Source organism: Oncorhynchus mykiss, chromosome 18 (genome assembly GCF_013265735.2).
Source record: "Oncorhynchus mykiss isolate Arlee chromosome 18, USDA_OmykA_1.1, whole genome shotgun sequence".
Classification (NCBI taxonomy): domain Eukaryota; kingdom Metazoa; phylum Chordata; class Actinopteri; order Salmoniformes; family Salmonidae; genus Oncorhynchus; species Oncorhynchus mykiss.
The window spans coordinates 19,137,760-19,163,989 of record NC_048582.1 but is presented as its reverse complement, the minus strand read 5'-3'; the positions used below and the strand labels follow the sequence as shown (position 1 = coordinate 19,163,989).

Here is a 26,230-nt window from a genome sequence, read left to right as displayed (position 1 = left end):
ACACAATAAATGTTCCTTTTGTTCCATAAAGATTATTTTTATATCCAAAATACCTCAGTTTGTTTGGCGCGTTGTGTTCAGAAATCCACAGGCTCGAGCGGTCACAACAACGCAGACAAATTCCAAATAGTATCCGTAATGTCCACAGAAACATGTCAAACGTTTTTTATAATCAATCCTTAGGTTGATTTTAAAGTATATAATCGATAATATATCAACCGGCACTGTCTCTTTTTCAGTAGGAGAGGGAGAGTCAATGGCTGCACCACTCTGTTGCGCAAGCAAAACTCATGCGAACACCCAGCTATCCACTACGCGATGTTATCTTGCTCGGTCATTTTTCAAAATAAAAGCCTGAAACTATGTCTAAAGACTGTTGACACCTTGAGGAAGCGATAGGAAAGGGAATCTGGTTGATATCCCTTTAAATGGAGCGAAGGCAGGCTATGGAACATATAGCTTTCAAAATAGAGGCCTCTTCCTGGTTTTATTTTCCTCAGGTTTTCGCTTGCAATATCAGTTCTGTTATACTCACAGACAATATTTTGACAGTTTTGGAAACTTTAGAGTGTTTTCTATCCTAATCTGTCAATTATATGCATATTCTAGCATATGGGCCTGAGAAATAGGCCGTTTACTTTGGGAACGTTCTTTTTCCAAACATAAAAATAGTGCCCCCTAGCTGAAAGAGGTTAAAGTGTTGTGTTGTCTCACTTGTCGTGATGTGTGTTTTGTCCTATGTTTTAAGTTTATTTATTTATTTTTAATCCCAGACCCCTTCCCCGCAGGAGGCCTTTTGCCTTTTGGTAGGCCGTCATTGTAAATAAGAATTTGTTCTGAACTGACATGCCGAGTGAAATAAAATAAAATATCATATTCCTTCTATCAAATTCCTCTGTATCATATTCCTCTTCACCCTCCAACTCCCCCCCCTGTTCTTCCTCAACTCCTCATCATTAAACACTCCCCAGATGTGTGAAAAGTCAACATTTTGTGTTTATACAGTGTTGTACAGTATGCCTTAACAAAAATCAAACAGAGTAAACATTTTTTATTTTATTTTTAAATGCTTCGTTCTTTCATTGCATGCAAAAATACCATATCCCTCCCTCCCTACTCTCTATTACCCAGTCTACTCATCCATCTTCAAGCTTTCATCCCTTCCCTGCTCTTCTATCACCCTCTCAGTTCCACCTCCAGCTGGTTCCCTCTTTTTCTTCTCCTCTCCTCTCTTCCTCTCCTCTCTCCTCATCTTTTCTCTCTTCTTCTCCTCCTTTTCTTGAATCTTTCTCTCCATCTCCAAGAATGCAGCTTGAGCTTTCTCTCTCTTTTTCAGCTCCTCAGAACACTTCTTCTCTTTCTTAATTCTGTCTTTCATCATGTCATTATGTATCTTCATCAGCCCCTCTAACCTATTTTTCTCTGCCTTTTCCTTCTCTTTTCTTTCCTTCTCTCTCTTTTTCTGTTCTAACTTCTCCCTCTTCTTCTCAGCCTTCATGACTTTCTTCTGCTCTTTCTCTCTCTCCTTCATCTCTTTCTTCTCCCTCTTTTTTTGCTCCTCCTCCTTGTGTTTTATCTCCTTTCTCTCTTTCTCTTCATCTTTCAACTTCTTATTCAGTTTCTTATTTTTCTCTTTTTCCTCCATCTTCAAAAATGGGATTTTCTGCATTTGGTTCATGAGCAGAAAGCCCACTCTTCCCAGGATGGTTTCTGCTCTCTCTGTTGAAACCTTCCCAATAGAGCACTTGGAATGGGCACAATCCGCCTCACTCTTCAATCCCTCCCTCGGGCTCACCTCCTCAGTGACGCTCCTCTCTTCACTCTCAATTTCAATGCCTATCCAATGATCCTAACAGGAAGACATTGACTCTAGATGTAATATTGTTCCAATGTAGCACATTCAATACACAACTGAGTGATCAACATACAATGATGGCCTCATGGGGCACCCCATTAGATTTTACAATATCTATAGATGTTCCTGGGTCCATACTAAAAGTAATACAAATGCTAACCCTAGTGAGGGGTGATGTTTTATACTATGAGCAAAGAGCAGCAGGGTTGGGGTCAATTCCATTTCAATTCCAATCAAAAGACTCTAAGATTCCAATTCTCTTCAACGCATTGAATTGAAATGGAAATGACCACCATCCCTGTAAAGTAGTAAGGTGAAATTCGACACCTACCTTTGCCTCTTCCAGGGTCCAGGGCCTGGGTTCCTCATCCTCTGACCTGCATATGGATGCTCCAACTCTAACAGGCATCTTAGTGACTACGCAGATCAGAGGGTTGGGCAGCTCATCATTGCGGGTTGCCAGAGTTAAGTTAGCATCTGAGACCAGCTGTTGAGCGTGAGGGCAGATATCCACCTCCACAGTAGTGCCCCTTCCTTTCTGATCTGGCTGCTTGTGGTCCTTGTCATGGATGCATGCCAGGCTTGGAGGAAGTGCATGGACAGGGCTTTTATCACCCATCATTTCCTCTCTCTTGACAGTGGATGCAACTGCACTTTCCTCTATGTCAACTGAGCACTCTGTGGTGTTCTCAACGGTCTCCTCTGGCTGTTTGTGGTCAATGTTGTGGGTGCAGGGCAGCCTTAGAGACAGTGCTGTGGGTGCAGGAGGACTTTTTTCAGCCAAAAACTCCTCTTGGAGGACAGTGGACACGGAAGCGACTGCTTCACGGGCAACTGGACACTTGCTGGTGCCCTCTACTGCCTCCTCTGGTAGTTTGTAGTCATTGTCAAAGACAAGTTGCAGGCTTGAAGGCAGCACTAAGGGAAGACCTGTGGCTGCTGATGGATCCTCTCTATTAGCAACTGATGCCTCTGCGGCGACTGAGCACTCAGTGGCTTCCTCTATCGTCTCCTCTGGCTGCTTATGGTCATTGTCCAAAACGTGTGACAAGCTTGGAGGCAGCCTTGGAGCAGGGCTTTTATCCAGGTCCTCTCCCTGGACAATGGATGTGCCTACAGCGATCTCTGTGGCAAGGGAGGACTCGGGTACATCCTCTTTTTCCTCCTTGGTCAGTTTGTGGTCAGAGTCACAGATACATGGCGAGCTTGGAGGCAGTGCTGCAGGGTCAGGAGGGCTTTGATCAGCTCCCATGTCCTCTTTGAGGTGAGTGGACACATCATTGGTTGTTTCACTGGCAACTGGACACTTGTTGGTTCCCTCTACTGCCGCCCCTGGCAGTTTGTCGTCAAAGACACGTGGCAGACTTGGAGGCAGCATTGGGACAGGGCATTTAGCTGCTGATCTGTCCATTCCATCAACAGTAGCTGTGCCTGAAGTGGCCTCTGTAGCAAATGAGACCACATAGGATTCCTCTACTGTGTGCTCTGGAGGCATTAAGTCATCGTCAACGACTGGTGGCAGGCATGGAGGCAGCACTGAAGGAAGAATTGTAGCTGCCCATCGGTTCTCTCTCTTGACAGTGGCTGTATCTGCAGTGTCCACTGTGGCAACTCGGCACTCCGTGGCTGAAACAGCAGGCTGGGAGGTTTCCGGGACTTTGAATGAATTGCCAATGAACCGCTGAGCCAGTGGTGGGAGGGAGAAAGGATAGAATCTGTCCTCTTCCTTGATATTAGATATTGCCACTGGAGAATCTGAGTCCTCAGTGGTTCCCTCTACTGTCTGCTGTGGTGGAATGGAGTCATTGTTAAAGAAGTGTGGCAGGTATCGATGCAGCATTGAGGAAAGATGTGTATCTGTCGACAAGTCCTCTCTTCTACCAGCAGATACATCTGCTGTGGCCTCTGTGGAAACTGGGCACTCAGCAGGGACAAAGTAGGAAAATACAATGAATCGCTGTGCATCCTGAGTGCGTATGACCAATGGAGAGGGGGGATGCAACATGGTTGGTATTGGCCTCCGATTGGTGAAAGCCAGTGGTGGGAGGGAGTCAATACAGGGAGCCATGAACTCAGTGAGTGGACGTTTGGTCACATCTCTCACATTCTGCAGGAGAAAAGAAACAGACATGATGAAAGTGATCACATTCAGTACATACATTCTTTATGAGTGAACTCTATTTACTTTTACATCACATATACAGTGCCTTCGGAAAGTATTCAGACCCTTTCACTTCTTCCACATTTTGTTACCTCAGCCTTATTCTAAAATTGATTAAATAATTTTTTTCAGTCATCAATCTACACAAAATACCCCATATTGACAAAGCAAGAACAGAATCGTTCCAAATTAATTTAAAATAAAAATAATGGGAATATGCTTTCGTATTCAGTACTTTGTTGAAGCACCGTTGGCAGCGATTACAGCATAGAATCTTCTTGGGTATTACGCTACACACTCGGCATACTTGTGTTTGGGGACTTTCTCCCATTCTTCTCTGCAGATCCTCTCAAGCTCTGTTAGGTTGGATGGGGAGAGTTGCGGCACAGCTATTTTCAGGTCTGTCCATAGATGTTCGATCCGGTTCAAGTCCGGGCTCTGGCTGGGCCACTCAAGGACATTCAGAGACGTGTCCCAAAGTCACTCCTGCGTTGTCTTGGCTTGTGCTTAGGGTCGTTGTTCTGTTGTAAGGTGACCCATCGCCCCCAGTCTGAGGTCCTGAGCGCTCTGGAGCAGGTTTTCTTCAAGGATCTCTCTGTGCTCCGTTCATCTTTGCCTCGATCCTGACTAGTCTCTTAGTCCACGCCGCTGAAAAACATCCCCACAGCATGATGCTGCCACCACCGTGCTTGACTGTGCCGTAGGTGCCAGATTTCCTCCAGACGTGACGCTTGGCAATCAGGCCAAAGATTTCAATCTTGGTTTCATCAGACCAGAGCATCTTGTTTCTCATGGTCTGAGAGTCAATGGGTGCCTTTTGGGAAACTCCAAGTGGGCTGTCATGTGCCTTTTACTGAGGAGTGGCTTCCATCTGGCAAATCTACCGTAAAGGCCTGATTGGTGAAGTGCTGCAGAGATGGTTGTCCTTCTGGAAGGTTCTCTTATCTCCACAGAGGAACTCTTGTGCTCTGTCAGTCACTATCGGGTTCTTGGTCACCTCCCCGACTAAGACCCTTCTCCTCCGAATGCTCAGCTTGCCGGGCGTCCAGCTCTAGGAAGAGTCTTGGTGGTTCCAAACTTCTTCTATTTAAGAATGATGGAGGTCACTGTGTTCTTGGGGACCTTCAATGCTGCGGACATCTGTTTCTCGACACAATCCTGTCTCGGAGCTCTACGGACAATCCCTTCTACCTCATGGTTTGGTATTTGATCTGGCATGCACTGTCCACTGTGGGACCTTATATAGACAGGTGTGTGCCTTTCCAAATCATGTCATATCAATTTCATTTACAACAAGTCCAATCAAGTTGTAGAAACATCGAAAGGACGATCAATGGAAACAGGATGCACCTGAGCTCAATTTCGAGACTCATAGCAAAGGGTCTGTATACTTATGTAAATAAAGTATTTCTGTTTTTAAATGTAATACATTTTCAATACAAATGTAACACAGTTTTTTCGCATTGTAATTGTGGGGTATTATGTGTAGATTGCTGAGAATCTTTATTTTATTGAATCCATTTTAGAATGAGGATGTAAAGTAACAACAGGTGGAATAAGTAAAGGTGTCTGAATACTTTCCTAAGACACTGTATATATCTAGTGTCCTCTCAGATGCTCTGCACCAGTCTGTACCAACCCTGGGTCTTCTAGCTAACGGGTCAACTAAGTGTAAAAATACATGCACTACACCCAGCACAACATTTGACATTTTAGACATTTAGCAGACGCTTTTGTCCAGAACAATTTACCGTTAGTGCATTCAACTTAAGGTAGCTAGGTCAGACAACTAACTACATTATCCTGATTTGAAGGTCTATGAGAGATCGCTTGGTCTTGTTATTTAATTTTTTTTAAAGACAAGGCAACCATAAGAACTGAGGACTATGTACATAACAATACTCAGAGACATACACAATACAACACAAGAAAAGTTATCAGACAAAATACTGTTAGCTTACGTTCAATGGCATATGGCACATTTTGCCAGTATATTGACATATATTTGATTTAATCAATATTGTTCAACAGAACTCTAGTCGACTTTGTCAAAGTTGGTCTTGTTACCTCCTCAATCAGGCTTGGCATTTTCCTCGTCTCAAACCAAATCCTCTTCATCTCCTTCTCCTGCTCCCTCTGGATCTGTCTCACCAGAACCAACCTGGCTCCCAGCTCCATCATGTAGTCTGTCTGGATCTCCCTATCCTTCAACTGACACTCAGCCCTCCTCTGTGTCAGCGTTGAACCCTCCATGTCTTCCTCCTAGCTAACAATAAGTCTGGAAAATACATAACGTTGTAGTAAGTGGTGTGTTGCTAACCAAAGAATAATACATCTCTTTACGATGTGCTCACATTTCTTCCCCTTTACTTACAATTAAGAAAGTGACAATCCCAATCCAGAGATGATTACGCAATAGGCCTATCTGAATTATTAGTAAAAAGTTGGCTACTGGAAAAGCGACCAAGTTCAAATGAATCAATTTTGGCTGTTCCTATCATTATGTGCACAATATCCTTCATGACATCTTCATTGTGATGCAAGGCGTTGCCATTGGAGATGAGAAAGCACAACATAGACTTTAACAATCAAACTTCAGGCTCTCTCTGTACCTTACTATTGAGCCTTATTCAACCCCCTCATGTAACGCCACTCCATATTGGCCCTGGTTCTCACAAACCACACTAATCACTTATATAATATCATTCAAAAAGGTTTTGGGGGAAGAAAGTGACTATTTCCATCATGGACCAAACTTGTTGTACAGTTTCATCTATTTGAATCACTCCAGTCTTCTCTTTGAGTGCCTCTGAGTGCAACTCAATTTAATGAGGTCTATCAATTCAACCATTTGAAATGGATGACCATTTAGTCAAGAAAATCTGAATATTTTTTTAAATTAGCAACTACAAGTTAGCCAAGTTCGCCTACTTGTTTTTTACACAACCTACCCTTGTGTTACATATTTATAGAGATAATTGATTACAATGTATGTTGGGGATTAACACAGAGATGCGGTTTTCTTTCATCAATAGAATGTATTTGCCATTAGGCTGGCTGACTACAACAACTGTAACATGCCATCTCAGTTGTCAGGATGAACAATTTTCTCACAAAAAAACTGATTCAAGCAAACTGTCTCTCGTCAATAGTTTCACTTGTCACCATGATTGCATGTCAGGCCTACTTAAAGGGTCATGTTAGTACACAAGTCATTTAAAAAGTAGTTATTCTTCAGAAACATAGTTAAACAGTAAGTTATATTACAACCTACCTCTCAAGTAAGCAGCGTGTTCTCTTGCTAATGAAATAGGACATGAATAATCTGTCAGTGGTTAGTTGAATCAGTCTCTTTGCACTGTTCTGTTTGTCTGTGCAACAGCTAACCTCCCAGAATCAGAATCTTGTGATGTCACAATGAAGGCCCCATTGCTATGACTACCCACAGAAGCTCTCATGTGTAATCAAATGCTAGAACAATTCCCTTTTTTTTAACCTGTTGAGCACAGTCATATGTAATATTTACATTGAATCCATGTAACCAAATGTTTTATTAAAATAAAATGCTCTAGCTCTTATTAAATTGTTGACCATTCATAGTACAGGTGTTTTGCCTATTTCAAATTGAATATGTTTTAGATTTCACAACTAGCATCCAGGTTTACTTAGGTTATTTGTTTGACCTTAGCCTTCCGCTAATGTCAGTGTTGCTCATCAAAATCTTCATCATTAATAAAATATTTAGGCTACCTTACTACATACAGTAAAACAGGTATTCTGTAGACTGTGACACCTCAGTGAGTGTTTAAGAAAACATCTCTCCTCAATGGCCTCAGCTATTAGCCATATGATCAACAAGGTCAAATGTTGCACTAAAATCAAGAAGCAGCTTATTTTGGTCAAGTGACCTGATCCATTGATCGGTTAAAACAACTAGAGCTGTTGCAGTTGAGGGATCTTCACGGTTCGCATGCTGGTAGAGAAATAAGATGTGCTGGGTGTGTAATTATCTAGGCCTGAAACATTTGATTGAAGAGTAGGTGTCCCTGAATTCTTGCATTGTAGTTCAATGTATTATTAAGGAAATCAATATCAGCTGACTATAGAACAGTAGTTTTAGACCTGCCAACAGGTCCCATTGTTTAAAAACTTGTTTGAAATGTTTCTTATCCATGTCTTTCCAGTTGATCTAACCAATCAGACTCAAGAGCAGTGTAATTACTGACAGTGTAACAAAGTTGAAACTGCATCCTTTGTGTGTCTTCCACTAAGATACCAGTTGCATTTACATAGAGACATTACATACTGTTTGACAAATAGCCTATGTCTTGTTATAGGAATAAATGTGAAATGCAGCACTGAAATTGTTTGAATTACATTAAATGATTACCTGTCAGAGACCACCCACTGGTTCTCTATTTCTTCAAGTAGTGTTGACACTGTGACTTCAGTTAAAGGGGGTAGATCAGGAATCTTTGTTGGAATGTGGCCCTCAAACTCAACTGAAATAAACAGAGCAAATAATCAGGGACCTGCATCCTAATGATTCTATTCTGTCATGGATGATAATAATTAATACTGACATTTTCAAACATATGATCATAATCCTTTTCAGTTATTCTATAATATAGGATATAATCAATGTTGATTTTATCTTGTGCAAACATTATCATAATCATTTTCACTGTCATAACTCAGTTCATCTATTAATTTCATACCTGCTCCCAAAAAGGCTCTTACATTTTCATTTTTCCTTACAAATACAAAAAAATTGCATGGTTGGACATTGACAGGAATAAGATCTAGTGTTGACGTGGTTGGACTGTCCTAATACACCCTCACATGGCAACTTTGTTCCGCATAGATACTAATCATGTAGACCACGGGAATTGGTGGAAGTCATGCAAAACAGTTTTTTCCGCATTCATGTAATGATGGCACTGAAGCAGACACATTGAGCACACGTTTGGTATGTCAAAGCTTGTTGTACTAATTACATATTCCACCAACAAAGGTGATGGATACAATTTGAGATTTTAACTTTCCTGACCAGGACAGTCACGCAATACTGGAATATAAAAGAAAACCAGAAACCCTGAACATGTGAGTATATATATTATTAATGAGCTAGCAATGCTGTGTGTGTGCGCTCATCCGGAAAACGAGTGTGGGTGGCTTTTGACAGCTCAGTATGGGGTGCACGTCCAACTGACCGTCAGCTGGCTAGAGATCGTGTGTGGTGTAACGTTATGGGTTCAAATAACACAGTGAATGTCAGAATACAACTATAGGGATTATATTAATTCTAGGTCAAATAGATTAAAGCTAGTATAAACTGCTGATTGTCTCTTATGGGAAAATGTAGCACAAATCTATTGCTTCATGCTAATGCTAGCTACGTCGGTTTTGACGTTTTGGTAGGGGCGCGTCAGTTTTAGCTAGGTGGCTGTCACTGGCTAGACATCGTGTGTATGGTGTACTGATTCAAAGAAACCATCAGATGAAATTTCAGAATATAATTCATTAATTATATGGCTAATAGATTGACGTTAGTACCAATTGCAGATATCTTATGAGAGCAGGTAGCATTGTTAGTCTATGCTCGCTAGCTAGCTTAGCTTGCTAGCTAGCTAATTCATTTTGATGTCAGATCTACTTAGCTGGCTAGTTCTTACCAGTGTCTGTCTGGATGTCGGCGTTTCAGAGCAAGTTCAACCATCATTTAACCCCCGGGAATGCTGTTCCATGGAGTTGTATCCCTAGATTAGCAAGGTATGTGTGTGTAGGTCAGTGTCATACAGGTTCGATTGCATCACAGAATAAAATGATATGATACAAAGGTAAACCCCATTTTCTCCAAAACACAATACAATAGAGGCAGGATACTTGTCCACATGATTAAGCATGCATTTAATCTAACAAAAATGACATGAACTAATTTTTGACCAAATGAGCAGTTACTGCCTTTTTGCTTGGGAGGGCAGAATAGGGAAGACATCAACACTATGAAATAACACATGTGGAATCATGTAGTAAGCAAAGAAGTGCTACAAAATACATTTTATATTTGAGATTCTTTAAAGTAGCCACCCTTTGCCTGGATGACAGCTTTGCACACTCTTGGCATTCTCTTAACCAGCTTCATGAGCTAGTCATCTGGAATGCATTTTAATTAACACGTGTGCCATGTTAAAAGTTAATTTGTGGAATTTCTTTCCTTAATGCGTTTGAATCAATCAATTGTGTTGTGACAAGGTAGGGGTTGTTTACAGAAGATTGCCCTATTTGGTGAAAATGAACAAGTCCATATTATGGCAAGAACAGGTCAAATAAGCAAAGAGAAACAACAGTCCATCATTACCTTAAGACATGAAGATCAGTCAATCAGGAAAGTTTCAAGAACTTTGAAAGTTTCTTCAAGTGCAGTCGCAAGAACCATAAAGCGAAATGATGAAACTGGCTCTCATGAGGACCACCACAGGAAAGAAAGACCCAGAGTTACCTCTGCTGCAGAGGATAAGTTCATTAGAGTTACCAGCCTCATAAATTGCAGACCAAATAAATGCTTCACAAAGTTCAAGTAACAGACACATCTCAACATCAACTTTTCAAAGGAGACTGCGTGAATCAGACCTTCATGGTCAAAATTCTGCAAAGAGATCACTACTAAAGGACACCAATAATAAAAAGAGACTTGCTTGGGCCAAGAAACACAAGCAATAGACATTAGACTGGTGGAAATCTGTCCTTTGGTCAGATCAGTCCAAATTTGAGATTTTGGTTCCAACCTCCGTGTCTTTGTGAGACGCGGAGTAGGTGAACGGATGATCTCCGCATATGTAGTTCACAGCGTGAATCATGGAGGATGAGGTGTGATGGTGTGGGGTTGCTTTGTTGGTGACACTGTCTGTGATCTATTTAGAATTCAAGCACACTTAGCCAGCATGGCTACCACAGCATTCTGCAGCGATCCGCCATCCCATCTGGTTTGCGCTTAGTGGAACTAATCATTTGTTTTCAACAGGACAATGACCCAACACACCTCCAGGCTGTGTAAGGGATATTTGAACAAGAAGGAGAGTGATCCAGCCTCCACAATCACCCGACCTCATCCCAAGTGAGATTGCTTGGGAAAAGCAGCCAACAAGTGCTCAGCATATGAGCGAACTCCTTCAAGACTGTTGAAAAGGCATTCCAGGTGAAGATGGTTGAGAGAATGCCAAGTGTGTGCAAAGCTGACATCAAGTAAGTTTAGTAAGTTCAAGACAACTGGTAACTCGGGAAAAAGGAGCTACGACTTGGAAAATACGTTTTCATTTTTCATCCAGCTCGGAATTGTAAATTTGGAACTCGGGCCTCTTTAAATCAAATCAAATCAAATCAAATGTATTTATATAGCCCTTCGTACATCAGCTGATATCTCAAAGTGCTGTACAGAAACCCAGCCTAAAACCCCAAACAGCAAGCAATGCAGGTGTAGAAGCACGGTGGCTAGGAAAAAGAGCTCTTTAAAGAGCTACGACCTGAAGATCACTGACATAATCATGATTCAAGCTTTTTTTGTTGAGTTCCCAGTTGTCTTAAAAGTACCATGAATCCAGAGAATGCCAGACCTTGATTACAAAGTTTGATGACAAAATTTGCCCACGAAGGACCGCTGCACCACCTTCCTGTTCAAGTGAGCACAGCACAACAAGTTGAGTCCAAAAATGTCTTGTATGATTCATAATTGATTTAATTAGGCAGGGAGAAATGTATACTGTAGCTAAGAAATGAACACTAAGTGTATGTTGTGTAGTAAGCTGCTAGTAGCCCATGTTCCTCACTGGATGAAGGAACTATTTCGCTGCCAGACAAGGCTCTAGCTGATAGCCAGGTGTAGCAGTGGTAAGGTGTTGGGACTCTGCTGTTGGGACAGCTTTATGTAGGCTATAACAGTTTGTGGGCACTATTTGTCACGTTATAGGGCAATTAATATATTGTTTATCAAATCAAATCACATTTTATTTGTCACATACACATGGTTAGCAGATGTTAATGCGAGTGTAGCGAAATGCTTTTGTTGTGTAGTATAGTGGCTTTGTTGGCATTCATCCCACACAATTTTTTATTTCCCCGCCAAGATTTACAAGCTCAAATCGCCACTGATCATATTCCCTCTATAATATTTCCGCTATCATATTCCTCTCTATTATATTCTCTCTAACATATTACCCTGTATTATAATAATATATATCATATTCCCCTCTATCATATTCTGTGTATTATATTCCCCTATATCACATTCCCCTCCATCATATTCCCCTCAATCATTTTCTCCGCTATCATATTCCCCTCCATCATATTCCTCTCTATCATATTCTGTGTATTATATTCCCCGCTATCTTTTTCCTCTCCATCATTTCCCTCTCTATCATATTCCCCTGTATTATAATAATCTATATCATATTCCCCTCTATCATATTCTGTGTATTATATTCCTCTATCATATTTCCTCTATGGCTGCTTTGCGTGATGTATTGTTGTCTCTTCCTTCTTGCCCTTTGTGCTGTTGTCCCTGCCCAACAATGTTTGTACCCTGTTTTGTGCTGCTACCATGTTGTGCTGCTGCCATGTTGTGTTGCTACCATGTTATTGTCATATTGTGTTGCTACCATGCTGTGTTGTCATGTGTTGCTGCCATGCTATGTTGTCGTCTTAGTTCTCTCGTTGGGCAGAGACTGTCCCAAGATCGCGTAGCAGTCGGAGGTGTGTTTTCTTGTCTTGTCCGGTGAAAATATTCGCTTTCCTCGTTTATTTGTACATATTTCATATACAGTGGGGAGAACAAGTATATGATAAGCTGCCTATTTTGCAGGTTTTCCTACTTACAAAGCATGTAGAGGTCTGTAATTTTTTTATCATAGTATATCAGTATTTTTGGGCGCCGATTATAAAAATAAATATATATATATATATATTTTTACCTTTATTTAACTAGGCAAGTCAGTTAAGTACACATTCTTATTTTCAATGACGGCCTAGGAACGGTGGGTTAACTGCCTCGTTCAGGGGCAGAACTCCAGATTTTCACCTTGTCAGCTCGGGGGATTCAATCTTGCAACCTTACAGTTAACCCAATAACGACCTGCCTCTCTCTCGTTGCACTCCACAAGGAGACTGCCTGTTACGCGAATGCAGTAAGCCAAGGTAAGTTGCTAGCTAGCATTAAACTTATCTTATAAAAGACAATCAATCATAATCACTAGTTAACTACACATGGTTGATGATATTACTAGATATTATCTAGCGTTTCCTGCGTTGCATATAATCTGACTGAGCATACAAGCATACACGTATCTAAGTATCTGACTGAGCGGTGGTAGGCAGAAGCAGGCGCGTAAACATTAATTCAAACAGGCTTTCTTTGCGTTTTGCCAGCATCTCTTCGTTGTGCGTCAAGCATTGCGCTGTTTATGACTTCAAGCCTATCAACTCCCGAGATGAGGCTGGTGTAACCGAAGTGAAATGGCTAGCTAGTTAGCGCGCGGTAATAGCGTTTCAAACGTCACTCGCTCTGAGCCTTCTAGTAGTTGTTCCTCTTGCTCTGCATGGGTAACGCTGCTTTGATGGTGGCTGTTGTCGTTGTGTTGCTGGTTCGAGCCCAGGGAGGAGCGAGGAGAGGGATGGAAGCTATACTGTTACACTGGCAACACTAAAGTGCCTATAAGAACATCCAATAGTCAAAGGTTAATGAAATACAAATGGTATAGAGGGAAATAGTCCTATAATTCCTATAATAACTACATCCTAAAACGTCTTACCTGGGAATATTGAAGACTCATGTTAAAAGGAACCCACCAGCTTTCATATGTTCTGAGCAAGGAACTGAAACTTTAGCTTTCTTACATAGCACATATTGCACTTTTACTTTCTTCGCCAACACTTTGTTTTTGCATTATTTACACCAAATTGAACATGTTTCATTATTTACTTGAGGCTAAATTGATTTTATTGATGTATTATATTAAGTTAAAATAAGTGTTCATTCAGTATTGTTGTAATTGTCATTATTTCAAAAAATAAATAAAAAATTGGCCGATTAATCGGTATCGGCTTTTTTGGTCCTCCAATAATTGGTATCGGTATTGGTGTTGAAAAATCATAATCGGTTATTTATTTATTTTTCTCTTTTGTACCCCAGTATCTCTACTTGCACATGATACTCTGCACATCTATCACTCCAGTATTAATGATAATTTGTAGTTATTTCGCCTCTATGGCCTATTTTTTTTGCCTTACCTCATTAATATTATTACGTTTGCACACTCTGAACGTAGATTTTTACTATTATGCTATTAACTGTACGTTTGTTTAACCCATGTGCAACTCTGTGTTGTTTTTGTCGCACTGATTTGTTTTATCTTGGTCAGGTTGCAGTTGTAAGTGAGAACTTGTTCTCAACTGGCCTACCTTGTTAAAAACTAATTGACGCTACCCATTCCGTTAACGTTAGGATAATTTTCATCAACAACCGCTGAATTGCAGAGCGCCACATTCAAATAATATTACTATAAATATTTATATTCATGAAATCACAATATAGCAAAACACAGCTTAGCTTTTTGTTAATCCGTCTGTTGTGTCAGATTTTGAAAATATGCTTTACAGCGAAAGCAATCCAAGCGTTTGTGTAAGTTTATCGATCACTAGACAAAACATTATGGACACCTAGCATCAAAGTAGCTTGGTCACGTAAATTGCTTACCTTTGATCTTCGGATGTTTTCACTCACGAGACTCCCAGTTACACAATAAATGTTCCTTTTGTTCCATAAAGATTATTTTTATATCCAAAATACCTCAGTTTGTTTGGCGCGTTGTGTTCAGAAATCCACAGGCTCGAGCGGTCACAACAACGCAGACAAATTCCAAATAGTATCCGTAATGTCCACAGAAACATGTCAAACGTTTTTTATAATCAATCCTCAGGTTGATTTTAAAGTATATAATCGATAATATATCAACCGGCACTGTCTCTTTTTCAGTAGGAGAGGGAGAGTCAATGGCTGCACCACTCTGTTGCGCAAGCAAAACTCATGCGAACACCCAGCTATCCACTACGCGATGTTATCTTGCTCGCTCATTTTTCAAAATAAAAGCCTGAAACTATGTCTAAAGACTGTTGACACCTTGAGGAAGCGATAGGAAAGGGAATCTGGTTGATATCCCTTTAAATGGAGCGAAGGCAGGCTATGGAACATATAGCTTTCAAAATAGAGGCCTCTTCCTGGTTTTATTTTCCTCAGGTTTTCGCTTGCAATATCAGTTCTGTTATACTCACAGATAATATTTTGACAGTTTTGGAAACTTTAGAGTGTTTTCTATCCTAATCTGTCAATTATATAATTATAATTATAATAAAATAAAATATCATATTCCTTCTATCAAATTCCTCTGTATCATATTCCTCTCCACCCTCCAACTCCCCCCCTGTTCTTCCTCAACTCCTCATCATTAAACACTCCCCAGATGTGTGAAAAGTCAACATTTTGTGTTTATACAGTGTTGTACAGTATGGCTTAACAAAAATCAAACAGAGTAAACATTTTTTATTTTATTTTTAAATGCTTAGTTCTTTCATTGCATGCAAAAATACCATATCCCTCCCTCCCTACTCTCTATTACCCAGTCTACTCATCCATCTTCAAGCTTTCATCCCTTCCCTGCTCTTCTATCACCGTCTCAGTTCCACCTCCAGCTGGCTCCCTCTTTTTCTTCTCCTCCAGTCTCTTCCTCTCCTCTCTCCTCATCTTTTCTCTCTTCTTCTCCTCCTTTTCTTGAATCTTTCTCTCCATCTCCAAGAATGCAGCTTGAGCTTTCTCTCTCTTTTTCAGCTCCTCAGAACACTTCTTCTCTTTCTTAATTCTGTCTTTCATCATGTCATTATGTATCTTCATCAGCCCCTCTAACCTCTTTTTCTCTGCCTTTTCCTTCTCTTTTCTTTCCTTCTCTCTCTTTTTCTGTTCTAACTTCTCCCTCTTCTTCTCAGCCTTCATGACTTTCTTCTGCTCTTTCTCTCTCTCCTTCATCTCTTTCTTCTCCCTCTTTTTTTGCTCCTCCTCCTTGTGTTTTATCTCCTTTCTCTCTTTCTCTTCATCTTTCAACTTCTTATTCAGTTTCTTATTTTTCTCTTTTTCCTCCATCTTCAAAAATGGGATTTTCTGCATTTGGTTCATGAGCAGAAAGCCCACTCTTCCCAGGATGGTTTCTGCTCTCTCTGTTGAAACCTTCCCAATAGAGCACTTGGAATGGGCACAATCCGCCTCACTCTTCAATCCCTCCCTCGGGCTCACCTCCTCAGTGACGCTCCTCTCTTCACTCTCAATTTCAATGCCTATCCAATGATCCTAACAGGAAGACATTGACTCTAGATGTAATATTGTTCCAATGTAGCACATTCAATACATAACTGAGTGATCAACATACAATGATGGCCTCATGGGGCACCCCATTAGATTTTACAATACCTATAGATGTTCCTGGGTCCATACTAAAAGTAATACAAATGCTAACCCTAGTGAGGGGTGATGTTTTATACTATGAGCAAAGAGCAGCAGGGTTGGGGTCAATTCCATTTCAATTCCGATCAAAAGACTCTAAGATTCCAATTCTCTTCAAAGCATTGAATTGAAATGGAAATGACCACCATCCCTGTAAAGTAGTAAGGTGAAATTCGACACCTACCTTTACCTCTTCCAGGGTCCAGGGCCTGGGTTCCTCATCCTCTGTCCTGCATATGGATGCTCCAACTCTAACAGGCATCTTAGTGACTACGCAGATCAGAGGGTTGGGCAGCTCATCATTGCGGGTTGCCAGAGTTAAGTTAGCATCTGAGACCAGCTGTTGAGCGTGAGGGCAGATATCCACCTCCACAGTAGTGCCCCTTCCTTTCTGATCTGGCTGCTTGGGGTCCTTGTCATGGATGCATGCCAGGCTTGGAGGATGTGCATGGACAGGGCTTTTATCACCCATCATTTCCTCTCTCTTGACAGTGGATGCAACTGCACTTTCCTCTATGTCAACTGAGCACTCTGTGGTGTTCTCAACGGTCTCCTCTGGCTGTTTGTGGTCAATGTTGTGGGTGCAGGGCAGCCTTAGAGACAGTGCTGTGGGTGCAGGAGGACTTTTTTCAGCCAAAAACTCCTCTTGGAGGACAGTGGACACGGAAGCGACTGCTTCACGGGCAACTGGACACTTGCTGGTGCCCTCTACTGCCTCCTCTGGTAGTTTGTAGTCATTGTCAAAGACAAGTTGCAGGCTTGAAGGCAGCACTAAGGGAAGACCTGTGGCTGCTGATGGATCCTCTCTATTAGCAACTGATGCCTCTGCGGCGACTGAGCACTCAGTGGCTTCCTCTATCGTCTCCTCTGGCTGCTTATGGTCATTGTCCAAAACGTGTGACAAGCTTGGAGGCAGCCTTGGAGCAGGGCTTTTATCCAGGTCCTCTCCCTGGACAATGGATGTGCCTACAGCGATCTCTGTGGCAAGGGAGGACTCGGGTACATCCTCTTTTTCCTCCTTGGTCAGTTTGTGGTCAGAGTCACAGATGCATGGCGAGCTTGGAGGCAGTGCTGCAGGGTCAGGAGGGCTTTGATCAGCTCCCATGTCCTCTTTGAGGTGAGTGGACACATCATTGGTTGTTTCACTGGCAACTGGACACTTGTTGGTTCCCTCTACTGCCGCCCCTGGCAGTTTGTCGTCAAAGACACGTGGCAGACTTGGAGGCAGCATTGGGACAGGGCATTTAGCTGCTGATCTGTCCACTCCATCAACAGTAGCTGTGCCTGAAGTGGCCTCTGTAGCAAATGAGACCACATAGGATTCCTCTACTGTGTGCTCTGGAGGCATGAAGTCATCGTCAACGACTGGTGGCAGGCATGGAGGCAGCACTGAAGGAAGAATTGTAGCTGCCCATCGGTTCTCTCTCTTGACAGTGGCTGTATCTGCAGTGTCCACTGTGGCAACTCGGCACTCCGTGGCTGAAACAGCAGGCTGGGAGGTTTCCGGGACTTTGAATGAATTGCCAATGAACCGCTGAGCCAGTGGTGGGAGGGAGAAAGGATAGAATCTGTCCTCTTCCTTGATATTAGATATTGCCACTGGAGAATCTGAGTCCTCAGTGGTTCCCTCTACTGTCTGCTGTGGTGGAATGGAGTCATCGTTAAAGAAGTGTGGCAGGTATCGATGCAGCATTGAGGAAAGATGTGTATCTGTCGACAAGTCCTCTCTTCTACCAGCAGATACATCTGCTGTGGCCTCTGTGGAAACTGGGCACTCAGCAGGGACAAAGTAGGAAAATACAATGAATCGCTGTGCATCCTGAGTGCGTATGACCAATGGAGAGGGGGGATGCAACATGGTTGGTATTGGCCTCCGATTGGTGAAAGCCAGTGGTGGGAGGGAGTCAATACAGGGAGCCATGAACTCAGTGAGTGGACGTTTGGTCACATCTCTCACATTCTGCAGGAGAAAAGAAACAGACATGATGAAAGTGATCCCATTCAGTACATACATTCTTTATGAGTGAACTCTATTTACTTTTACATCACATATACAGTGCCTTCAGAAAGCATTCAGACCCTTTCACTTCTTCCACATTTTGTTACCTCAGCCTTATTCTAAAATTGATTAAATAATTTTTTTCAGTCATCAATCTACACAAAATACCCCATATTGACTAAGCAAGAACAGAATCGTTCCAAATTAATTTAAAATAAAAATAATGGGAATATGCTTTCGTATTCAGTACTTTGTTGAAGCACCGTTGGCAGCGATTACAGCATAGAATCTTCTTGGGTATTACGCTACACACTCGGCATACTTGTGTTTGGGGACTTTCTCCCATTCTTCTCTGCAGATCCTCTCAAGCTCTGTTAGGTTGGATGGGGAGAGTTGCGGCACAGCTATTTTCAGGTCTGTCCATAGATGTTCGATCCGGTTCAAGTCCGGGCTCTGGCTGGGCCACTCAAGGACATTCAGAGACGTGTCCCAAAGTCACTCCTGCGTTGTCTTGGCTTGTGCTTAGGGTCGTTGTTCTGTTGTAAGGTGACCCATCGCCCCCAGTCTGAGGTCCTGAGCGCTCTGGAGCAGGTTTTCTTCAAGGATCTCTCTGTGCTCCGTTCATCTTTGCCTCGATCCTGACTAGTCTCTTAGTCCACGCCGCTGAAAAACATCCCCACAGCATGATGCTGCCACCACCGTGCTTGACTGTGCCGTAGGTGCCAGATTTCCTCCAGACGTGACGCTTGGCAATCAGGCCAAAGATTTCAATCTTGGTTTCATCAGACCAGAGCATCTTGTTTCTCATGGTCTGAGAGTCAATGGGTGCCTTTTGGGAAACTCCAAGTGGGCTGTCATGTGCCTTTTACTGAGGAGTGGCTTCCATCTGGCAAATCTACCGTAAAGGCCTGATTGGTGAAGTGCTGCAGAGATGGTTGTCCTTCTGGAAGGTTCTCCTATCTCCACAGAGGAACTCTTGTGCTCTGTCAGTCACTATCGGGTTCTTGGTCACCTCCCCGACTAAGACCCTTCTCCTCCGAATGCTCAGCTTGCCGGGCGTCCAGCTCTAGGAAGAGTCTTGGTGGTTCCAAACTTCTTCTATTTAAGAATGATGGAGGTCACTGTGTTCTTGGGGACCTTCAATGCTGCGGACATCTGTTTCTCGACACAATCCTGTCTCGGAGCTCTACGGACAATCCCTTCTACCTCATGGTTTGGTATTTGATCTGGCATGCACTGTCCACTGTGGGACCTTATATAGACAGGTGTGTGCCTTTCCAAATCATGTCATATCAATTTCATTTACAACAAGTCCAATCAAGTTGTAGAAACATCGAAAGGACGATCAATGGAAACAGGATGCACCTGAGCTCAATTTCGAGACTCATAGCAAAGGGTCTGTATACTTATGTAAATAAAGTATTTCTGTTTTTAAATGTAATACATTTTCAATACAAATGTAACACAGTTTTTTCGCATTGTAATTGTGGGGTATTATGTGTAGATTGCTGAGAATCTTTATTTTATTGAATCCATTTTAGAATGAGGATGTAAAGTAACAACAGGTGGAATAAGTAAAGGTGTCTGAATACTTTCCTAAGACACTGTATATATCTAGTGTCCTCTCAGATGCTCTGCACCAGTCTGTACCAACCCTGGGTCTTCTAGCTAACGGGTCAACTAAGTGTAAAAATACATGCACTACACCCAGCACAACATTTGACATTTTAGACATTTAGCAGACGCTTTTGTCCAGAACAATTTACCGTTAGTGCATTCAACTTAAGGTAGCTAGGTCAGACAACTAACTACATTATCCTGATTTGAAGGTCTATGAGAGATCGCTTGGTCTTGTTATTTAATTTTTTTTAAAGACAAGGCAACCATAAGAACTGAGGACTATGTACATAACAATACTCAGAGACATACACAATACAACACAAGAAAAGTTATCAGACAAAATACTGTTAGCTTACGTTCAATGGCATATGGCACATTTTGCCAGTATATTGACATATATTTGATTTAATCAATATTGTTCAACAGAACTCTAGTCGACTTTGTCAAAGTTGGTCTTGTTACCTCCTCAATCAGGCTTGGCATTTTCCTCGTCTCAAACCAAATCCTCTTCATCTCCTTCTCCTGCTCCCTCTGGATCTGTCTCACCAGAACCAACCTGGCTCCCAGCTCCATCATGTAGTCTGTCTGGATCTCCCTATCCTTCAACTGACACTCAGCCCTCCTCTGTGTCAGCGTTGAACCCTCCATGTCTTCCTCCTAGCTAACAATAAGTCTGGAAAATACATAACGTTGTAGTAAGTGGTGTGTTGCTAACCAAAGAATAATACATCTCTTTACGATGTGCTCACATTTCTTCCCCTTTACTTACAATTAAGAAAGTGACAATCCCAATCCAGAGATGATTACGCAATAGGCCTATCTGAATTATTAGTAAAAAGTTGGCTACTGGAAAAGCGACCAAGTTCAAATGAATCAATTTTGGCTGTTCCTATCATTATGTGCACAATATCCTTCATGACATCTTCATTGTGATGCAAGGCGTTGCCATTGGAGATGAGAAAGCACAACATAGACTTTAACAATCAAACTTCAGGCTCTCTCTGTACCTTACTATTGAGCCTTATTCAACCCCCTCATGTAACGCCACTCCATATTGGCCCTGGTTCTCACAAACCACACTAATCACTTATATAATATCATTCAAAAAGGTTTTGGGGGAAGAAAGTGACTATTTCCATCATGGACCAAACTTGTTGTACAGTTTCATCTATTTGAATCACTCCAGTCTTCTCTTTGAGTGCCTCTGAGTGCAACTCAATTTAATGAGGTCTATCAATTCAACCATTTGAAATGGATGACCATTTAGTCAAGAAAATCTGAATATTTTTTTAAATTAGCAACTACAAGTTAGCCAAGTTCGCCTACTTGTTTTTTACACAACCTACCCTTGTGTTACATATTTATAGAGATAATTGATTACAATGTATGTTGGGGATTAACACAGAGATGCGGTTTTCTTTCATCAATAGAATGTATTTGCCATTAGGCTGGCTGACTACAACAACTGTAACATGCCATCTCAGTTGTCAGGATGAACAATTTTCTCACAAAAAAACTGATTCAAGCAAACTGTCTCTCGTCAATAGTTTCACTTGTCACCATGATTGCATGTCAGGCCTACTTAAAGGGTCATGTTAGTACACAAGTCATTTAAAAAGTAGTTATTCTTCAGAAACATAGTTAAACAGTAAGTTATATTACAACCTACCTCTCAAGTAAGCAGCGTGTTCTCTTGCTAATGAAATAGGACATGAATAATCTGTCAGTGGTTAGTTGAATCAGTCTCTTTGCACTGTTCTGTTTGTCTGTGCAACAGCTAACCTCCCAGAATCAGAATCTTGTGATGTCACAATGAAGGCCCCATTGCTATGACTACCCACAGAAGCTCTCATGTGTAATCAAATGCTAGAACAATTCCCTTTTTTTTAACCTGTTGAGCACAGTCATATGTAATATTTACATTGAATCCATGTAACCAAATGTTTTATTAAAATAAAATGCTCTAGCTCTTATTAAATTGTTGACCATTCATAGTACAGGTGTTTTGCCTATTTCAAATTGAATATGTTTTAGATTTCACAACTAGCATCCAGGTTTACTTAGGTTATTTGTTTGACCTTAGCCTTCCGCTAATGTCAGTGTTGCTCATCAAAATCTTCATCATTAATAAAATATTTAGGCTACCTTACTACATACAGTAAAACAGGTATTCTGTAGACTGTGACACCTCAGTGAGTGTTTAAGAAAACATCTCTCCTCAATGGCCTCAGCTATTAGCCATATGATCAACAAGGTCAAATGTTGCACTAAAATCAAGAAGCAGCTTATTTTGGTCAAGTGACCTGATCCATTGATCGGTTAAAACAACTAGAGCTGTTGCAGTTGAGGGATCTTCACGGTTCGCATGCTGGTAGAGAAATAAGATGTGCTGGGTGTGTAATTATCTAGGCCTGAAACATTTGATTGAAGAGTAGGTGTCCCTGAATTCTTGCATTGTAGTTCAATGTATTATTAAGGAAATCAATATCAGCTGACTATAGAACAGTAGTTTTAGACCTGCCAACAGGTCCCATTGTTTAAAAACTTGTTTGAAATGTTTCTTATCCATGTCTTTCCAGTTGATCTAACCAATCAGACTCAAGAGCAGTGTAATTACTGACAGTGTAACAAAGTTGAAACTGCATCCTTTGTGTGTCTTCCACTAAGATACCAGTTGCATTTACATAGAGACATTACATACTGTTTGACAAATAGCCTATGTCTTGTTATAGGAATAAATGTGAAATGCAGCACTGAAATTGTTTGAATTACATTAAATGATTACCTGTCAGAGACCACCCACTGGTTCTCTATTTCTTCAAGTAGTGTTGACACTGTGACTTCAGTTAAAGGGGGTAGATCAGGAATCTTTGTTGGAATGTGGCCCTCAAACTCAACTGAAATAAACAGAGCAAATAATCAGGGACCTGCATCCTAATGATTCTATTCTGTCATGGATGATAATAATTAATACTGACATTTTCAAACATATGATCATAATCCTTTTCAGTTATTCTATAATATAGGATATAATCAATGTTGATTTTATCTTGTGCAAACATTATCATAATCATTTTCACTGTCATAACTCAGTTAATCTATTAATTTCATACCTGCTCCCAAAAAGGCTCTTACATTTTCATTTTTCCTTACAAATACAAAAAAATTGCATGGTTGGACATTGACAGGAATAAGATCTAGTGTTGACGTGGTTGGACTGTCCTAATACACCCTCACATGGCAACTTTGTTCCGCATAGATACTAATCATGTAGACCACGGGAATTGGTGGAAGTCATGCAAAACAGTTTTTTCCGCATTCATGTAATGATGGCACTGAAGCAGACACATTGAGCACACGTTTGGTATGTCAAAGCTTGTTGTACTAATTACATATTCCACCAACAAAGGTGATGGATACAATTTGAGATTTTAACTTTCCTGACCAGGACAGTCACGCAATACTGGAATATAAAAGAAAACCAGAAACCCTGAACATGTGAGTATATATATTATTAATGAGCTAGCAATGCTGTGTGTGTGCGCTCATCCGGAAAACGAGTGTGGGTGGCTTTTGACAGCTCAGTATGGGGTGCACGTCCAACTGACCGTCAGCTGGCTAGAGATCGTGTGTGGTGTAACGTTATGGGTTCAAATAACACAGTGAATGTCAGAATACAACTATAGGGATTATATTAATTCTAGGTCAAATAGATTAAAGCTAGTATAAACTGCTGATTGTCTCTTATGGGAAAATGTAGCACAAATCTATTGCTTCATGCTAATGCTAGCTACGTCGGTTTTGACGTTTTGGTAGGGGCGCGTCAGTTTTAGCTAGGTGGCTGTCACTGGCTAGACATCGTGTGTATGGTGTACTGATTCAAAGAAACCATCAGATGAAATTTCAGAATATAATTCATTAATTATATGGCTAATAGATTGACGTTAGTACCAATTGCAGATATCTTATGAGAGCAGGTAGCATTGTTAGTCTATGCTCGCTAGCTAGCTTAGCTTGCTAGCTAGCTAATTCATTTTGATGTCAGATCTACTTAGCTGGCTAGTTCTTACCAGTGTCTGTCTGGATGTCGGCGTTTCAGAGCAAGTTCAACCATCATTTAACCCCCGGGAATGCTGTTCCATGGAGTTGTATCCCTAGATTAGCAAGGTATGTGTGTGTAGGTCAGTGTCATACAGGTTCGATTGCATCACAGAATAAAATGATATGATACAAAGGTAAACCCCATTTTCTCCAAAACACAATACAATAGAGGCAGGATACTTGTCCACATGATTAAGCATGCATTTAATCTAACAAAAATGACATGAACTAATTTTTGACCAAATGAGCAGTTACTGCCTTTTTGCTTGGGAGGGCAGAATAGGGAAGACATCAACACTATGAAATAACACATGTGGAATCATGTAGTAAGCAAAGAAGTGCTACAAAATACATTTTATATTTGAGATTCTTTAAAGTAGCCACCCTTTGCCTGGATGACAGCTTTGCACACTCTTGGCATTCTCTTAACCAGCTTCATGAGCTAGTCATCTGGAATGCATTTTAATTAACACGTGTGCCATGTTAAAAGTTAATTTGTGGAATTAGGTCAAATAGGTCAAATAAGCAAAGAGAAACAACAGTCCATCATTACCTTAAGACATGAAGATCAGTCAATCAGGAAAGTTTCAAGAACTTTGAAAGTTTCTTCAAGTGCAGTCGCAAGAACCATAAAGCGAAATGATGAAACTGGCTCTCATGAGGACCACCACAGGAAAGAAAGACCCAGAGTTACCTCTGCTGCAGAGGATAAGTTCATTAGAGTTACCAGCCTCATAAATTGCAGACCAAATAAATGCTTCACAAAGTTCAAGTAACAGACACATCTCAACATCAACTTTTCAAAGGAGACTGCGTGAATCAGACCTTCATGGTCAAAATTCTGCAAAGAGATCACTACTAAAGGACACCAATAATAAAAAGAGACTTGCTTGGGCCAAGAAACACAAGCAATAGACATTAGACTGGTGGAAATCTGTCCTTTGGTCAGATCAGTCCAAATTTGAGATTTTGGTTCCAACCTCCGTGACTTTGTGAGACGCGGAGTAGGTGAACGGATGATCTCCGCATATGTAGTTCACAGCGTGAATCATGGAGGATGAGGTGTGATGGTGTGGGGTTGCTTTGTTGGTGACACTGTCTGTGATCTATTTAGAATTCAAGCACACTTAACCAGCATGGCTACCACAGCATTCTGCAGCGATCCGCCATCCCATCTGGTTTGCGCTTAGTGGAACTAATCATTTGTTTTCAACAGGACAATGACCCAACACACCTCCAGGCTGTGTAAGGGATATTTGAACAAGAAGGAGAGTGATGGAGTTCTGCATCAGATGATCCAGCCTCCACGATCACCCGACCTCATCCCAAGTGAGATTGCTTGGGAAAAGCAGCCAACAAGTGCTCAGCATATGAGCGAACTCCTGAGACTGTTGAAAAGGCATTCCAGGTGAAGATGGTTGAGAGAATGCCAAGTGTGTGCAAAGCTGACATCAAGTAAGTTTAGTAAGTTCAAGACAACTGGTAACTCGGGAAAAAGGAGCTACGACTTGGAAAATACGTTTTCATTTTTCATCCAGCTCGGAATTGTAAATTTGGAACTCGGGCCTCTTTAAATCAAATCAAATCAAATGTATTTATATAGCCCTTCGTACATCAGCTGATATCTCAAAGTGCTGTACAGAAACCCAGCCTAAAACCCCAAACAGCAAGCAATGCAGTTGTAGAAGCACGGTGGCTAGGAAAAAGAGCTCTTTAAAGAGCTACGACCTGAAGATCACTGACATAATCATCATTCAAGCTTTTGTTGTTGAGTTCCCAGTTGTCTTAAAAGTACCATGAATCCAGAGAATGCCAGACCTTGATTACAAAGTTTGATGACAAAATTTTCCCACGAAGGACTGCTGCACCACCTTCCTGTTCAAGTGAGCACAGCACAACAAGTTGAGTCCAAAAATGTCTTGTATGATTCATAATTGATTTAATTAGGCAGGG

The 26,230-nt window shown here is 41.3% G+C and overlaps 2 protein-coding genes across 5 annotated transcripts; both read right to left on the bottom strand.

Moving 5' to 3' along the window:
* Positions 1 to 918: 918 nt before the first annotated feature.
* Positions 919 to 10,036, bottom strand: LOC118941115 (microtubule-associated protein 9-like). 3 transcript variants are annotated; one of them, XM_036952177.1, is made up of 5 exons: positions 9,692 to 10,036; positions 8,407 to 8,518; positions 6,084 to 6,294; positions 2,187 to 3,962; positions 919 to 1,849 (listed from the first exon to the last, which is right to left on the bottom strand). In XM_036952177.1, exons 3-5 carry the CDS (start codon positions 6,267 to 6,269, stop codon positions 1,133 to 1,135), a joined length of 2,679 nt encoding a protein of 892 aa, XP_036808072.1. In that variant the 5' UTR covers positions 6,270 to 6,294; positions 8,407 to 8,518; positions 9,692 to 10,036; the 3' UTR covers positions 919 to 1,132. The 3 variants fall into 3 exon arrangements, with proteins under 3 accessions (XP_036808072.1, XP_036808073.1, XP_036808071.1); XM_036952178.1 differs by lacking the exon at positions 9,692 to 10,036 and having other exon boundaries at positions 8,407 to 9,284; XM_036952176.1 differs by lacking the exons at positions 8,407 to 8,518; positions 9,692 to 10,036 and adding an exon at positions 7,291 to 7,580.
* Positions 10,037 to 15,422: 5,386 nt separating this feature from the next.
* LOC118941114 (inner centromere protein-like) lies at positions 15,423 to 24,591 on the bottom strand. Of its 2 annotated transcripts, XM_036952175.1 has the most exons (5): positions 24,247 to 24,591; positions 22,962 to 23,073; positions 20,639 to 20,849; positions 16,742 to 18,517; positions 15,423 to 16,404 (listed from the first exon to the last, which is right to left on the bottom strand). In XM_036952175.1, exons 3-5 carry the CDS (start codon positions 20,822 to 20,824, stop codon positions 15,688 to 15,690), a joined length of 2,679 nt encoding a protein of 892 aa, XP_036808070.1. In that variant the 5' UTR covers positions 20,825 to 20,849; positions 22,962 to 23,073; positions 24,247 to 24,591; the 3' UTR covers positions 15,423 to 15,687. The 2 variants fall into 2 exon arrangements, with proteins under 2 accessions (XP_036808070.1, XP_036808069.1); XM_036952174.1 differs by lacking the exons at positions 22,962 to 23,073; positions 24,247 to 24,591 and adding an exon at positions 21,846 to 22,135.
* Positions 24,592 to 26,230: the final 1,639 nt, after the last annotated feature.